At 42.6% G+C, this 18,261-nt stretch overlaps 1 protein-coding gene across 1 annotated transcript in view; it reads left to right on the forward strand.

Moving 5' to 3' along the window:
* The first annotated feature begins 475 nt into the window (after positions 1 to 475).
* ST7 (suppression of tumorigenicity 7) overlaps positions 476 to 18,261 on the forward strand; it is a 137,890-nt gene continuing 120,104 nt past the window's right edge. Inside the window, exon 1 of the mRNA XM_066550558.1 lies at positions 476 to 665. Coding sequence (XP_066406655.1) covers positions 515 to 665 — 151 coding nt within the window. The 5' untranslated portion in view covers positions 476 to 514. The remainder of the gene's footprint in view (positions 666 to 18,261) is intronic.

Here is an 18,261-nt window from a genome sequence, read left to right on the forward strand (position 1 = left end):
TCCGTGACCCGCAACCCTCTCCGTGCCCCTCAGCCCTCTCCGTGCCCCGCAGCCCCCGCCGTGCCCCGCCGTGCCCCGCAGCCGCCGGCGGCGCTCCCGCGGCGGGGCGGGCGCGGGCAGGGCCGGGGTGCCGAGCGCAGGGGCCGAGCCGCGGGGCGCGGCCGAGCGCGGCTGGGGGCAGGTCCGGCGCTGCCACCGCAGCACGTCCCCCCCAGCTCGGCCGGAGGGGAGCTCGTAGGAGTCCATTTTACCATTTTATCGGGGCAGCCTCGCCGAGGCTCGGCGGGCAGAGCCGGCAGCGGCCCGGGGGCACCCGCAGCGCCCGGCGGGCGGTGCGTGCGGCGGGCGGGGAGAGGCGGCCCGGGCAGCGAGAGGGGTGAACCATCCCACAAACACACGCTGAGAGCTCGTGGCAGCAGAGAGCAGCGTTTGCGTTGGTTTCCCCCACACTCCGTCCCCCCCTCCCCCTTTTTTTTTTCTTTTTTTTTTTTTTTCCTCTTTTCTCTCCAAAAACATGGCTGAAGCTGGGACGGGCTTTTTGGAACAGCTCAAGTCTTGCATCGTCTGGTCCTGGACTTATCTCTGGACGCTGTGGTTCTTCATCATGCTCTTCCTCGTCTACATCTTAAGGGTGCCGCTGAAGATCAATGACAATTTAACCACAGGTAGGCTGTGATCCTGTGATCCTCTGCCCCCCTGCCTGCCCGGGGCTGCCCGTGGGGGAGCGCCCAGCGCCGCCCCCTCGGGTACTGGAGCCCTGGCTGAAGCCGTTCGTACTGCTCATATTGTACTCCAGCATTCTTATTAGCCAGGATTAAAACTTCGGTTGTGTTTCTGATCGGTTGTGTTTCTGATAAATATTAGATCTCAACTACTTTTTCTGAATGGTAATAAACAATGAGTGTAAGTTCGCTGGAAGATTATCGCTGTTGCAATGGACTTTGCTTTGGGTGCTCAGGCTCGCTAAGGTTGTGTGCAGCTGCTGTACTGAATCAGCAGTAACTTACGTACTGTTAGCCGGTCTGGATTGGGCAGTTATGGCTTTATCTTGGAATTGCTTATTTTTCCTACCCATCTGCTTTGATAATTTAATTTCTGCCCCCCCCCCCCCCCCCCCCCCCCCCCCGTCACCCCCAAACCCTCCCACGCCGCTGTTGGACAAGACAAATTAGTTTTGGGGCAGATGACATGTAACCCATGTGGCATCCCTGCTGTTGGGAACTCGAACATTATCTGAGCATTTTTCACCCATCCCTCTGGCCTGTTCTCATTTGATAAGCCTCTGGCAATTCCAGCATCAAAGAAGAATTTAAAGGAAAATAAGATTCAGCATAAGGCATCTTTCACTTTAAGCATAAAGGCAATTATGAATTGTGTTTATAAATTATAAACTTCAAATGCAATTTTGGTCAAATTTTCACAATATGTCTTTGGACAATATCCTGTTTCTTTTGACATTGCCACACACTGATTAGAACAGGAAGGAATTCTTGTTGCTTGATTCTTAATAGTTTATGTAATGCGTACGTCCCAGGTAAACATTGCAGGCCATGCTTGTCAAGCAGAAATGTCAGAATGCTTCATATTATAATTTTCGCTATTGCAGAAAATCACAGGCATCCATCTGAGACCTAATCAACCCCCTCTGATTTCTTCCTGAGTTTGAACAAACTAATTCTTGATGCACTTTCCCATTTTAAATGTTACTCCAGCTGAGTCATCTTGGGGTTTACAGAAATGTCTCAAAATGCAAGCAAAATGACAGTGTGAAATCTTTGAGGAGTTTTAAAAGGCTGAAGAAAGTCCCTGATAAAAATGGGTTACTGGGGAGAATGACAGGCACAGTATGGTCTTTATGCATCATCTGTTCCTAAATGGAATTTATTTAAAAATTACTACTGGTAATAACATTATCATTTTTTGTTTTATTTAGTTTTTCAAAGTTTTTGTGAATTAATTAAAACAGATTTAATTTATTGTGGATCATCTTACCCCTCTAGTCCCCCCAGCTGATTACAGTTGAATTCTACTGCCATTGTTTAAGGTTGATCATGAAGTACCACAGCAACTGATGATGTGATACCAATCACACGTATTTCAGTGATGTGAAAATAAATGTGTAAATGTTGCTACTAAAACTTCTATGTGGCATAAAGAAATAGTAGGGTGGTTTAAAAAATGACTGGGTATTTTCCCAGAACAGGCTGGATCTGTTAGTGAGTTGAGGTCAAACAAACTGGTTTTCAGTACCACCAGAGGCAGGCTTAGGCAGCCAGTTTAAAAAAACTCAGTTCCACAGGTATGATTTGTACTTCATGAAGTAGTGATTTAGAAAGGATTTTGATCAAACACCTTAAACAGAGCCCACAGTGGGCTGCTGTGATATGAAGGACAGGGAGGGCACCTGCTGCAAGGACCTGGTGTTTGCTGCTGCTCTATGATTTTGTTTTCCCATGCCTGGTGTTAGTATTTCTAAAAGGAAGTGGAAAAGCTGGAGAAGATAGTGGAAAAATTATTCCAGGGCTGGAGAGAAGCATCAGAATAAGATTACAGTAAGGTGGTATTGTCATGGAGAGAGAGAAAGAAATGGCCTTTTAATAATGAAAAGAAGTACAAGAATTGATGACTTGAAGGAGAGGACAAACTCAATTTTGTCATAATCAGGGTTAATTTGTAGCAAACTTGAATCAGCTGATAAAGGAGCCTTTGGGATTTGCATGTCTGAAAGTCTTCAAATCCAGTGGTGAAATAGGAATCACAAGCGTTCATGCAGCCTTAAACTGCTTTTTGGCAAGGACAGGGCAGCAAGCTGTGCACCACTGGCAGTCAGAGTCACTGCAGATGGTTTCACCAAATAGAAGGGTGGTTGGTCACTTGTATCAGAAAGTCTGAGTAGGAAGTCTGGGGTCTTTTCCCTCTTTCAGTGTTGTACAGATGTGCATACCCGAGCATTAGTACATGTTGGCCATCCCGTGTGTTTCAGTGAGCTCCCAGGCTTGAAGGTCCTCAGTTTGGCCAAGCACAATTTCAGTGTCCTCAGTGGAGTACATTACTGGGAAATCTAGTCTGTCATATAAAAATATTAATGGTAAGTCTGATTGTAGTGTTTCATGTGGTTTGTTTTTGGTTTGGATTTTTGTTTGTTTTTTAAAAATTTTTTTAAAGTTTGATGTCCAGATCAAATAATAAAAATATGAATAAGAGAATTTGAGCTATTGTACCATACCATTAGCCAGGAAGCAAGAGAGGACATTTAATATGCCAGGCTGGAATATTAAATACAGAATAAGCAGTTGAGGAAGTGGATGTTATTATCTTATTCCAAAATAATTAAACATGCCTATTTTATATAACATGCTGTATTTTCTTCCCATGTTGGCACTTGCACGGCTTCTGAATGCCACACTAATCTGCACTAAGACACACCTCTTCTAAAAATGTGCTTGTTTTTCCTGACATAAGAATTTGGATTTCTAGTCAAATCCTAAGAAGGGAAGAGGCACTGAAGTTAAAATGTTTCTAATGAATTTATTTATCCTTTCAAAGTGCAACAGAAAGACAGATTTAATGAGCAGAGCATTAAGTGCGACTGGCTTGTGACAAAGCAGACAGGAGGAAACCTCTGGCTTGCCGAGGGTAGAGAAATCACATAAATTGATTTTCTAAAAGTGTGAAAAATAAATACATGGGTATGAGCTTTGGGCTGATTCTGGCTCTGTTGGTGTCTGTGGAGTATTTTTATTATTCAGCTGTGCTGGAGCAAGGCCCTGTGGTGTTACCAGCTGAGCTGCTAGAGAAGGGATCATCACAAGCCTGCAGAATAGAAGGAAACAAGTAAAGTTGTCCTGCCAGGCCCCTGAGGTCAGCAAGCCCAGGGTAACCACGGTTGGAAGAGCAAGACTCCATCACCTTGTGGTGGCTAGGACAGAGTTGTTATCTGAGAAACATGGTATATTTTTTTTATTATTAATTTTAAAAAACTATTATTATTCGTACTGAAATAAATAGCTAAAATTGTAATTAATGTGGTATTTGTGATCAGGTAATAGACTTCTTAAAGCCAGTACCTGAAACAGTGTGCATGGTGCTGGCCATTTGGAGAGGAAAGAGGCTGGTGTGGAGCAGGGCTGGCAGCACTGGCCATCAATAGGTCCCCACTCACCCTGTGGTTTGTGTGGCCAGGGGGTGAAGTGAACATCTTAAAAGTCCTGTAAATTTATGATAACAACACTTTCTCTTTGTCCAAGAATCCCTCAGAAAACACAAAATGGAGAGGTTTTTTTAGTCAGCCTGGCCCACCTCAGATGTGTTCACCAATGTGTGCATTGCAATGACTTCAGGAAACAAAGCACTTGGAAAAGACCCATCTTATGAAACTACCTTGTGTTAAGCCATGCAGGAAAGCTGAGGGTGATTTCATTGGCAGAAGTACTGCAGGAGATGGAGAGATGGAGCCTGCCTCTCAGTTTTGGGCTATGCTGTCTTAGGGTGGTGGCTGCTGTCAGCGAAGCTCATCTCATCTTTCCCTTTCTGCGCTTCCTGACTCTGCAGATCTATACCGCACATTGGTGCACTGTGCCCCAATAAGCTGCAGTGTGAGAAAAAAGTAACTTTTCATTCCCGTGGTGTCAAATTCAAGTAGAAGCAGAAAACATTTGCCTGTTATTAAAGTTTAACTAAATTCCCTTTTCCCCCGCTGCTGATAATTTGGCTGTGTGGAGCTGTGCGTGCGCAAGCTGCAGTAATAAACCACCCTTAGGACAGAAGGGTTTTTTGGGGACTGGACACCTGGGAGTGTGTCTTCCCTGGGCTGGGGGCACAGCTGCAGGGGCTGGGGCTGCCTGCTCTGCCTCTGAAGCCACCGCCTGTCGCTGTGTTTGCTGTGATAGCATCTTGACAGCCGATCAGGAGGTATTGTTCCCCTTCATAAATTTAAGCTAGTGCAGTTAATCATGAGGGCTGGAAAACATTAACCTGACAAAGGCCAGGGAGTTTCAAACAGTTTGAAAACCAGTGAACAGATTCTTTCTTTTAAGAAGAACTGAAACAGTTCGTTTTAGTTCTGCAGATTTGCTGGTGGTTGTTTGGTCTTTCTTCAAAGCAATCTGCCCATCGTTGTGCTTGGTTTCCCTGTAAGCATCTGCTGTGTGAGCTATAGGAGTGTGGTGGTGGGCGAGTCAACAGAAAACCTGGACCAAAACTCTCATGCCACCAAACGAGATGGAAGAATTCTTAACTTCCTGCAAGTGCCATGTCGATTTGTTTGGGGAATTTTTAAGAACTTGACTGTTGAAAGTGAAATTTCAAACGTATGACCACTTCTGTCAAAGTCAGCATCAATCCTGCATATGAAATTCACAGAATCAGTTACAGATAGATAGTTTGCTCACTGACCCAAAATCACTTGCATTAATTTTTGCATTCCTTAGAATGTAAATTAAATATTTACTACATACTGATCTTATTTTCTACTTAGTGGAATTAAAGTAAGCAGTGTTTTCTTAACTGTTAACTCCTCTCTTCAGTTATATCACTTACAGCACCACAAAGCATTTGTAGTTGCTGCTGAGCCTCCATCCAGGGTTTGGATATTAGAGAATTTTCAGTCTGCCTTTTTGGGTTTTGCAAAAATCAGTTTTTACTGCTGTAGGCTAATATTTAGGAGGTTATTATAAAACAGGTTTTAACTGTTTAAAGCATGTTTATTTCATCATGGTACACTTTGAAACTCTCCCTTTAATGTTTTATGGAAGAGATTATGATTTGTTTCAAAGTAGTATGTTACTTTTAACAGAAAGTAGACAAATCTTAGTAGGTTAAACTGGGGATTCTTGGGGGAAAAGCCATATCAAAACTAGCTGGATCAATGCCCAATGGATGCAGTATATTTGATACTTGTTTTCTACGAATTTTGACTTTTTTTCACCAGCTTGATTTTTTGGTTGAGCTAAATTTTTCAGTCAGCATCAGATGCTGGGAATGGAGCAAAGTTTGTAGGAAATGCAAGGTTTTAGAAAATACTGTTTTAAGAAATTGACTTTCTTACTGCAAAAGCTCTAGAAGATTTGCAGTCAGTATTTCAGGGGAAATGTGTAAGCCAGAGCCTTCAGAATAATTTTTGATAACATCTTGAGTGAGCTTACTGTAACACTGACTGATATACAACCATGGAGCTGTACTGCCAGCTTCTAACTGAAGTCTGATGTCCTCTGTGTGCTGATGAAAATCTGTGGAAAGGCTCCTAAAACTGCATATGTGTACTGGGATTTTCCCAAAGCATCCACTGAGTGCCTGGACAAATTTAGCCCAAAAGAGCATAAGCCCCGCATTTTTCACAGGGGTCACAGGTCATAATTATCTGAGTGGCTGTGAAAATACCACCATTCTAAATTAAAGAAAGAACTTTAAATATTTATTTTTGGTGGTTATTTTGCAAAGCAAGTGCAAAAATCCAGATCAAAAATTTGCATTTGTGAAAGACAAAATAAGTGCTAACTAGTGTCAGTGCCTCAAGGACTGAAAAGAGAGAAAAGTACATAAATCTGTGCCAAAGCTGTACATTAAATGAAAGATAGAAGGTCATGATGCCTGCCTGAGAGCAGCACCTGGCAGGAATTAGGAAGATGATGTTTTATAAAACAGGGATTTTGGAGGGAATGACCTGCCTGTGTTTTAAAATGGATTCTCTGAAAAGAGCTATGGAGAGTCTAGCAAAACCACACTGTTAGCCTAGAGAAGCTCAAGCTGTTTATCTAATCACAGAGAAACTACTTGACAATAGTTAAGGAGGTGTAAGAGCTTTAATCTAGTTGACAAACTTATAGTGAGCTTCCTAAATATATGGAGGTAAAATTCATGTTAACTTGTCAGAATTGGGGCCCAAATCATCAGTGGTCTGAAGAAGCAGCTTGGCTGTGAGACATGCTGTGTGCAGTGCCCTTGCTGTAATAGAGAGGTGGTTGCTTATGCTGTAAACTCTGTGGTGGGAGGAAAGTAGTAGGTACTAAAGTAGCCTTTAATATAAGGAGGACAGATCTTAAAAAAGGGGTGGCTGCAAACTGAACCCAGAGGAATGGGCATGAGGAGTGTTTTTTATAAGAGATCTTTGAAGATGTGTTTTTGGACCCACCTGATATGGCAAGGGATATTATGCCTGTCCATCTTCAGCTCTTGTAGTACTAAGACCCTTAGTGTAATGAGGATTGCCAGACTCTTCAGTGGGGAATCTGGGAGTGAAATCTAACGGCCCATAGTAAACAGGAAAGCTGAGTAGTTAAAACACTTATCATGCTGAGGTTTAGAAACCCCCACACCCAGCTAAAAACACTTGCTGATGGTGTGCAGGTATGTTGTGCACAGAGGCTCTGATAGTCCCAGATGTGGCAGGACTTTTGTGCCTATGCCAGAGTAGTCCCTGCCAAGTCCAAGGTTTCTGTGTGTTGTTCAGTCAGCTGGCAAGCTCTGTGCTTAAGGGGGAGTTATTTGTCTTGTTGGCAATTGGTAAAGCAAATAAAACCACTTAAGTGGTAACTTAGGTTGGAGGGCCAAAGCAGTTTCTTCTGGATTGAAGGAATGAACATTGCTGTCAGAAGTTAATGAAGTCTTCTGTGTGGCTGCCACAAGAAGTCAGGATTCACCCTTTTTTATCCAAGATTAGTTATTTAGGAAGGTATTTTATAATTAACAAAATCAGGCCCTGCTCTAGATACATGTCAAAATGTTGAGTACAACTGAGAGTTCTGTTGAACTGTACAGGGAGAACTAAGGCATAGGGAAATGAGACCTTGATGCTGCAAACCCTCAGTGATTCAGGTTGTTCCACAAGCACAGGCCCAGGGCTTTACTGCACTGGTAATTAATATGCATGAATTCTCAAAGACTTGGGCCTAAGTTTTTTGCTAAGGTACTGCAGAGAGCCTGTAGCAATATGGGGGATAGAGTCCCCTGTCGTTTCTGCCCAAAGGTAGTTTTTCCTCTTGTAGTTTGATGATCACACCTAAGTTTTGCTTTTTTTAACCAGAGCTGTTTCAGGAATGTACTTAGGGCAGATGAATTCTAGGCCATAGAATTCAGGCCTATCCTGGCCCTGTGGACAGACTATGAGGTGTTTGTGGCATGTTACTCCTCTGTTGGCTGTTAAAGGGGGTGGCTGAAGGCTCCTTCCACCTGTTTTTAAATTAGCTCTTTGTGCACTGAAGGCATCTATTGAAAGATTGTGTTATAAACTCCAGCTTGTCCTCATGTCTATGAAGTGTCATGTGGACCAGTGATGCAGTGTAAATACTAATGAGTTAAAGTTGCTTTGTGAAATCCCAGCACAGGCTAATTGGAATTGTTTTGTGTGTGTCTTAGTTGGGCACTGCAGAAGGGCAACCAGTTTAACACCAAGAACGCTAAGCTTAAGCAACAATGATGCATTTAAAGACAACAGTTAATGTCACGCTTTCAGCAGACAGAACAAACAAGTTGTAACTGTTAAGCCTGAGGAAAGGGCCTAAATTCAAAGTCCAAATCAAACTTCGCCAGCTGGTGAGAGAAGACAAAGATTTTATTATTGTGGAATCTAAACTGAAGATTTGTCACTGCGGTAGACGCATTGCTTAAGCCATTAAGTGCACTTAAATATACCAATTAGAAGGATGAAAGCTATAGGGCAAAAATGAAATGCAGTCATCTTTAAGATTCCTATTCTGTGTAGTGTGCCAACTGCAACCATGAGAACTAATTTCCAGCTCACTTTCTACAAATAAACTTGGCTTATTAAATGTCAGGAATGTTAGGTTGAAATGCAGGATCTTGCAAGACACTCAGAGATCAAATTTAAAGCACAAGAAATGTTGTTATCATCATCGTCATCTTATTTTGTAAGGCGGCCATTTATTTCTCAAGAAAATATGCCTGTAACCTGAGAGTGTCATAGATGTTGAACTTCACGTAACTAAATGTTTTCATGACATGTCCTGTATGTTTATGCTGAGGGCTGAAAATTGTTTACGGCGTGGCTTGGTCTGAAGCAAGGTTATATGATCCACTAATGCACTTAATCTTCCATGTGAAATTTCTTTTGCTATTTTTAATACTGAAGTTAACTTGATAGCAGTGTACCCATCTGGTATGTTTTACACAAATCTCAGCTTAGAGTCCCAAGCTAGTCATTTCCTCAGTTTTCAGAGAGAAGGTTAAACCAGAGCCTGTCAGAGATGGCTTGCAGCTGGCCCTCCGCACCCTGTGCAGGGGACAAGGGGACACAGAGTCCCAGGGTGAGGCTCAAGATACTTCTTGAGCAGAAGCCAATTTTGTGCAGCAGCAGGATGCTGCAGCTGAGCTGATGAGCCCTCTCTGTGAAGAGAAGGACATGAGGAGGTCCTCTGCAGGGCTGCACTGATGCACAATTACTGATCTTAGAAGTCAGAAGTGTCTTCTCTGTAGTGCTTGACTTGATGGATTTATCTGCCTGCTCAGAGTCAGCTCCTGTGCTGTTTTAAAAGTGCTTTCTGGTCCCTGTGTCTGACTGTCCTGCTCATTGGGTCACAGGACAAAGGATTGGTTCAAGCACAAGTGAATTGCTTTAGCAGTTAATATCCTTCTACATATTCCCAGAAATTCTTGTCAAGAGTTTACTGCTTAGAAGTGCTGATGACAGCTGTGTTAGCAGTCACCCCAAAAGCCACATAGTCTTGTGGGGAACCCAAGTCCTAAGGAGCTCTGATTTGCTCCAGGGTTTCCTCAGGTGTCCAAGCTGCAGGGTTTCCTCAGACCTTACCAGGAGGGTTTGGCCTGGGTTATGGCTGAGAGTGTTTTGTCAGCAGCTCCACAGAAGGTGGAGTTTCCACCCCTGATGCTCTCCTGTAAGGTGTATGTAGGGTCTGTGCTCTGTGCCACTGGAGAGGTGTACAGGCCTCTCTGGGTCCTGACTCCAGCACTCAGTCATATTTTACATTATCTTTCCATAAACTGCTGCACTGAAAGACTTTTTTTCCAGAACTTGATAATTCTTATGGATAGAAGCTTTGCTCTCACTCTGACTTAGATGTATTTGTGGCTGGCTTGCACATGTTTGTGCTCGTGACAGCTCTCTACCTGCAGAAACAGCAGCAGTACCATGAAGACTGGTTTCAAGTGCACTCATGTGGGGTTTTTCCTGCCTGTCCATCCATAAGATAGAGTCACTTGGGTTGTCCTCATTGGTTGTCCATCCACATGCTGGACGTCCTTGATTTTGCTGGTAGTACTTTGTTCTTTCAGTTTTCTGGTTTTGTATACTCTCCATCATATGCCAAGGTAAGGCTTCACTGTCTTATATAGTGTAATTAATCCTTCTCACCTTACAGTGAAAATAGTTTTCCTTGCTGGTTCCTTGCCTTTTGCCCTGTTAACTTTGATATGGTGTCCTGGCAGCTCATGCTAGGTGCCTTCTGCACCTCCTGGTTTTGGTAATGAAAATTCTCAGTAAGGCTCAGTTGGCAGCTCCATGTGCTCTCCACACCGTCCAGACTAGCTGCAGGTTTCTCCATCTCCTGTTTTAACTAGCTTTCTGCAGCACTGTCAGTACTTGACTGAAATCCAGACAGTTTAGAGCTACACATTTTTCTTGGTAAGAGAACTGAATATTTTCAGTAAAGGGGCACATCTGATTGGTCTGGCATGATTTATTTATTTTGTGTTTCATCCTATTTTTTTGTGTACGTCAATTGCTTAATTTGTTGTTGTCCTAAAAATTCTCAGTAGCTTTGGTCTGCATTTTAAAAACAGAAATATGAAGTACTCTGGCATAATTTGGGGGATTTGAACAGTTTATTAAAACTCTCTCAATATGGGGCTTGCTTTTACAAATGTAACTTCCTTCAGCAAGTTGCTTTCTGTGCATTCTCTTAATCTTACACTCAACCATGTCTTGAACATTTTAAGTCCTTTGAACTATATCTCACTTTCTCAGGTCACAGTGTCTCTTTTATTGCTCTTCAGTTACTTTTTTCCCCCCACATTCAGCAGTTTTGTTCCTATTCAAAAATGTAATAAATATTCACTTTGGAAACTACCATATCCTGCTTTTTACCTTGCTGTGTCCTTACTTATTTTGTTGAAATAGTCTTGGTTTGTTGGATTTGGTTTTTGATCTATTACATAGATCTTAAGTGATGACTTAGTCTGACTTTTTCAGATATAGTTTTATTTCTCTACCTTTTGTCCTCACCAAAGCAGAGGGAAATCTTTGAACACCCCAGGTCTTGCAGGTGTTACTTGTACAGGGCTGATATCGCTTTATTTGAAGGCCTTAGCTGATAGATTGGTATGAGTTAGAAATTGAAATTAACTTTCCGTTATTGTTCTGTGAAAGTCTGTGTTGCAATTCTGGTCTCCTTGAAGCAGTTGGTAAAGCTCCTACTGAGTTAAGGAAATGATAATGTTGCCCCAAGAGTTTTTTTTCAACATTAGTCTCAATAGAAGAGGTTATAGAGCATGAATGACTCTTATACACCTCCCAGCAATCTGACATAAGTTTGCACATTTGCTGCCTTCCTGGATTTGAAACATGACAGGTATCAAAACACTAAGAACTGATGACAGTGCCGGTTAAATAAAGGCATTTAGCATGAAAAGAAGTTGACCTGTCTAAACCTAATCTGCAAAGTTTCTTAGCTGCTTTTATGTTTAAAACTTTTTAATCAGTTCTCTTGCCACACATTTTTATAACTCGTGAAGTTGTAATATAAATTTTCAGTTTTACAAGGTATCGTAGGCTTTCTGACAGTGTGATGAATTTTGCATGACATAAGCCAAACCCAGTAATTGATAAATCACTCACTGAAAACTCTGGGTGCTTCAAGTACTATTCTACTCTTCTGAAGTCAGGTAGGTTTAAAAATCCCAATTTTTCTTCAGGCCACATTCAAACTGGTAATGACTGATTATGGAACAATACTGTTATTGGATGATTGTTTTTATTTTTGTTTCTAAGCAAGATATACAGAAATAGATAAAATATTTTATATGATATATACAAAATATATTGATATATATTTCATTATCTATTATATTTATGTTAGTAATGTATATGTAATTAAATATAGTGCTGTAACCCTTGTGTTTGAGGCTACACCTTTATCATTTGGGGTAAAGAGTTAGTGATGGGCGGGACTCATTGGCATTGTTTGCTGCTTTCCTTAGGTGAGCCAGTAATACAGGCCTGAAATAAATACCCTACAATATCCTCCTTACAAATCTGTTCTTCCCTAGGTGCAGTGAAGTTGCCAGATGGCAGCAGTGTGTGGTTCTGGGTGCTGCCATGCTCCTGGCTGTGCTGCAGAGCTGTGGTGGCCTGTGATGTCTGTTGGTGTGAGTGAGAGCAGCACCCTCAGTTATTGTGAGGGGGCTCTGTGGCTGGGAATGCTGACCCAGCTTGATCACTAGGAGGGCAGCTCCCACCCTGGGGATCACCCAACATCTCAGCTCTTCCACTCTGGGTTAGGACCCCTTTGCATCTTGGCAGTGGACCCCTAGAGCTGGAGTTTGTGGTTTAGTCCAGGCTGAACACTGGAGACTTTCTTAGTCTAAAATAAACAACCAACAATCCAAAAACCAGCCACAGAGAGCCCACAGACAGCTGCTCTGGCCACGAGCTCCCTGGTATACACAGCCCTCTGTACATTGCCATCATCCTCTTTCCAGTGCACATGTGATCCTTCTGCACGGGCACAAAAATCAATAATAAACAGTCAATGAATAACGAGAAGCCTGCCAACCAAAATCTCTCTTGTTTGCATTCATGTTTGTTTTCCTTTTCTAATCTAATGTGACAGAGAAGCATTTAAGGGAAAAGGATGCTGGGAATGATGAAATTTTATAAAGCCTTTTCTCACAAATGCCTTTGTTTTAGGAGCGAGGGAGCTTGGTGGTACCCACGGTGGCCGACATTCCCTTGCAAAGCCTTGCACTGCAGGCTAGGGCCGTGGGCTCCTGGGCTTAGTCCCTCAGAAACTCTCTCCTTGTGTAAGCATCAAAAACCCATGGTGTTGATGCAGTAGATAGGGATGTGTCTGGTGAGCTCTACAGTTCTCAGGATGTGTTTTTATTTATATGCAGGAGGCAGGTTTTATCTGTCTTTGGACTTTAAGGTGAAGATAAATTCTCATTAAAAGTATCTTTTCTGTTCCAGTTTGCAAGATTAGTTTGTTTGGGATATGTATTTTTAACACATAGACTGGAGTTGTATCTGCAAGGCTGTGTTTTCAGAAGGACCTGGGATATTTAATTACCTATGCTTTAGTTAGCCATTAGTTTACTTATTAACATGTACTTATTCATGTACTCTTTATACTAAGCATAGTAATAAACCAAACAATGCTTTGCTAACTGAAAGAAAAGCATTTAATATCTGATACACAATGTATTAGGTGCATCTCTAATGGCACAGTATTCTTTTAGTCATATGCTAGTGTAATTCTGCAAATCACAGCCGTTGCCTTTGCAGGAAGTTATGCTGTCAGTTTGGAATAAAAGTTAATATTAATGAGAGATGTGAGAATACTGTAAAATAACAATAAACCTAAAATATGTGCCAGTTCAAACAAATCTGGGTATGGTGTTTGCTTTCTGTGAATGCTGTAGTTCAGCAAAAAACCAGCATTGGCTGACTTGGGTTCTCAGTGTTGTTGTTAAAATACAGGTCCCTCTGGTCTGATGATCGCCAGCACTGTGTTGCAGTGGAGGGGAAATGTCTGAGGTTTGAGTAGTGTTCTTAATTTATCGTGAATAAAATAAATGGCATATTTACTTACAGAGACAATTAACCCTACTGTTCGGCATACTGCAGTTTTAAATCTAGTTGAAAGGATTAATTGAATTTGAAATTGTAGTTTTGATATGCAGGATGTTTATCATGCAGAAACTAACTAGAAGCCAGTGCACTGGCATTTGAATCATGTCCATTTCCTAGGGGTTGCTGTTCAGCTGGGAACAGTGAGATCAGATTTTTGTTCTGTTCTGGTTTTTACAATATTTTTTTCTCCCTTGTCTTTGGTGGTTGCCTTCAGTCCTTTCCTTAGTCCTTGAGCCAGCCCTTCACCGTGTCTTGCCTCAGCTGCTGTAAGTAGATTTTTCGTTTGACGCTCAGCAGTGTGGCAGAAGTGGAACAGGCCTTGTGCCGTGCTCGCGCTAGAGGGCATCATCCTTGTAACGACACGGCCTCAGGCCGGGCAGGCAGCGGCGGCTGGGCCTGTGGGCAATGGAGTCTGACACAAACCTGGGGGTGCCTGCGGGTCAGAGAATGGCGAAGGGACCACGAGCCGGCTCATGCACCCGCGGCCACAGCCCCTTGCGCTGAAGGAGTGTGGGGAGCCCCTCCATCTGCCACTGGGGACCCTGAGGTGTCCCGCCCTGAGCTGTTCCTCCCTGAGCTGTCCCTGCGTTGCATCGTGTCACCCGCAGAGGGGAGGTACTACCTGGGACACAGTCACATGAAATAAAGAAATAAAGTTGTAGGACCATCCTACAACTGATGTAGTTGTGAGGCAAAGTCAAGTCCCACCCTTCAGAAGTCTGCTTGGGAGGGGGTCCTGTAGATGGCTTTGACAAGGTCAGGGAAAGATGAGGTTCATGACGTGTAAATCTCAGTCTACAGAAAGCTGAAAGAACTATGATGACTGTCATAAAGCTGGATTATTTTAAGTAGGACAAAAAATGGAAAACGCAGGACTGGTTGTTGACTAAAGGTGTCTCATACTTGTTTTCCTGACTACTACAAAATAAGCTAAACAGCAAGTTAAAACCAGTTGTGGTGCTAGGTGCTGCATTTATGTGCCCATGCTCCTGCAGACAGTGAGGACAGTTTACATGGAGGTGCTGAGGAGGTGACTAATACCAGCCTGCCTGCCTTTATTCCACCCACTGCCTCAACTGTTCAAGCCACGGTGTTTTTACAGACATTAAGTAGTTTCTAAGGCTCTGGAAAATTTGTGCTAATTGTTGTGGTGTAACGTGTGTCTAACTCTGGCTTATTCTGTACAAACAGCAAAATTATCTTTATTTCCTGAAGGTTTTACTAGATAGATGGTACTAGATAGATCTCATGTCTGTCCAAGCATTTGTGTATACATGCAGACATGGCTTTGTTGTTGGTTTTGTATATGTAGAAACAAATTCAAGGTGTACATTGTTTTTTGTGTATCCTTGCCCCCCAGTACAGCTGATCTATTCAGGAGTCTGTAACCATGGGCACTGATGAAAGTTTTTTAAAATGTCCCATTTGTTTCAATATGAATCTTATTAAAAAAATATGCATATTGCTTATTTTAGCATTTGGAGTCTTTTATCATGATTTTTCAGGAAAGAAATCACTGCCTTCCTTTGATGCTGATGTCTGCCTTGATAAAAAAATTGTATACAAGGTTGTTCTTTTATAAATCAAATCAATCAAATACTAGTTCTGCTCATTCAGTTTATTCTTGAGCTGCTTTATCTTCTTTCTCTGGACTGCCATTGATATTTTGTGTGTACACAACATCATTATTAAATAATTTATGTGTTTAAAACTGATCAGACAGTTCAAACGGACTCTTTCAAGATCAGGAGCCTCTGGAAAGCACGTCTCCTTCATTGGGATTTTGTCCATGAGCTTATTTGGGAAATTTCAGCTAGGTTGGTGTTTAAGTGCCTGGTCTTTGCATGGCTATGTGTTAAATACTAGCTCCCACCTTTATGTTGCCATCCAGACAGACCAAAGATCAATTTTAAGTGATAAAAGATGAAAAGCAGCATTGCAGGTAGGGTTTGCAGTAGGTTGCCAAGTGCTGAATGGGTCTCAAGGGTTTGTAATGCCAGCTCTCCACCTGTTCTGCACTTATTGGATTGTTTTTCTGTGTGTGTGGCTTGTTGTAAATGAACCACAAGGTAAAGAGACTTCTAATGAGGCATACTAGGTACAAGCAATTGAAGTACTTAAAATTTTTCTCTGTAAAGTGTTCTTGTGAGGGCAGTCTCATGAGTGACATGCTTTTATGACAGATATCCATAAATGGAATAAAACATACATTTTCTGGTGTCTTTCAAGGCAGCACCCTAACTCTAGAGAGATTTGAAAGACAAAATACAAAAAACCAAATTTGTATGATTACCAGCAACTCACATTGAATTTCAAGAGCATAGGCATAGGTGTTCTGTTCTGGCAAGTCATCTCCTATATCTCTTTTCAAGTCTTGTCTCCTCTTGCACTTAACATGGTATAAATATTTAGGAGTGCAGTGACTTTTCAAGAATAGCTGCTTTGGTAGACGAGCCCTTGGCCCTTCCTTAGCTTACTACATCTTCTAATGCTAAACAGCAATGGCTAGGTCAGAAAAATTAAAAGGAGTTTGAATGTGAAGTAGTTTGCTGTGGAAATACTTTTAATAGCCCAATTGTATTGTAACAACTGCAGCTAAGAACAAGTAAGTGAACGTGAAATGCGAGCGGGGCTTACTGTGTATTTTTTAAATTAAAAATAATTCTTCTTATGAAAGGAACAGGCAAATACCTGATTTATTGATGAATTTCTCAAGTATTTCTCTCTAAGTATTAGGTTTGAATGGCTAGGTTTTGGTAGCCAGAGGGCTATAGGGGTGGCTTCTTTGAGAAGCTGCCAGAACATTCCCATAGTCTAGCAGCGAATGCCAGCCAGCTCCAAGGTGGACCCACCACTCCAGAGTGGACCCACCACTGGCCAAGGCCAAGACAGTCAGAAAGGGAGGTAACACTTCTGTGGTAACAGATTTAAGAGAAAAAAAAGGCTACTGCACAGAAGTAATTGTGGCTAGAGAACAGTGGGGTGAGGATATGAGGAACAGCTCTGCAGACACCAAGGTCAGTGGAGGAGGGTGGCAGAAGCTGCCCCAGGTGCTACAGCTGAGATTTCTCTGCAGACCATGGTGCAGGCCATGGTGAAGCAGCTGTGCCCCTGCAGCCCTTGGAGATCCATGGGGATACTAAGATCCACCTGCAGCCCATGGAGGAAACCCACATTGGAGCAGGTGGATGCCTGAGAGGAGGATGTGAACCTGTGGGACATCTGCTGGACCAGGCTCCTGGAAGGGACCTGCAGACCCGGGAGAGAGGAACCCGTGCTGCAGCAGGTTTCCAGGTTTTGTGATGTTATGGGGGACCCACACTGGAGCAGGCTGTGCCTGAAGGATTGCACCCTGGGGAAGAGTGAACCACAGTGGAGCGATGTGGGGAGGACTGTTGCCCTTGGGAGGACCCCCATGGATAGTGAGGACCCCCAGGCTGGAGCAGGGGCAGGACTCCTCTCCCTGAATGGTGGCAGAAACAACAGGTGATGAACTGACCATAACTCCCATTCCCTGTCTGCCTGTGCCACTCTGGGGAGGAGGTAGAGCTGGGAAGGAGCGAGGGGTGGGGGGAAGATGTTTTTAACGTTTATTTTACTTCTTAGTATCCTGCTCTGATTTTGGTAGTAATAAATTCCATTAATATCCCCAAGTTGAGTCTTTTTTGTCTGTGATGGTATTTGGTGAGTGATTTCTCACACTCCATAACTCATGAGCCCTTTCTTTTATTTTCCTGTTCTGTGGAGGGGAGTGATTTAGCAGCTTTGGTGGGTGCCTGGCATCCAGCCAGGGTCACACCAGCACCCTGTAAACCAAGGGTTCTTACATGTTCTTGATATTTCTGAGAGTTTTGTATGTGCAACCAAGCTGTGCTCCAGAAACTACAGAACATAGAAACCTCAGTGGTGAAGTCGCTCAGCATTTCTAGTGTTGCTTTAGGGGAGGTGTGGACAGATTGCTGTTTTTTATGGGGGTTGTGCATTTTTTTTCTTGAGAATAGGTAATACTAGATGCAGATTCAGCAAACAATGGAAAATAACTTTCAGTGAGCAGGTGACAGTTGTGATCTGCCCCTACTTCATTTCTGGTTTACTTTCTCATGTGAGTTTTTTACACACTTACAGATAGTCTTACTATAATTCCAGTTTTGAATTTTCATAGTTCTTGACTTCAGTAGCATCTTACCATACTGACTGCTGCAAGTAAATGATGTGTTTAGTGAATTCCTGCCTCGTACAGTTCTGTTTGTTCCTCATCTTATTGAATGGCTGCTTTTTTGCAATTCTGCTTCTTTATTTTACCGACACATGCAGTATCCTTTCTCTTTTAACTCTTATGTGACGTAAGCAATACTGATTTTTTTTTAAATCTTATCATTTGTATTAACATGGCTACATCTCCCTCCACAGTCATGGTTTTGGATAGGTGACAGTACTCATAA

This window comes from Molothrus aeneus, chromosome 5, assembly GCF_037042795.1.
Source record: "Molothrus aeneus isolate 106 chromosome 5, BPBGC_Maene_1.0, whole genome shotgun sequence".
NCBI classification, from domain to species: domain Eukaryota; kingdom Metazoa; phylum Chordata; class Aves; order Passeriformes; family Icteridae; genus Molothrus; species Molothrus aeneus.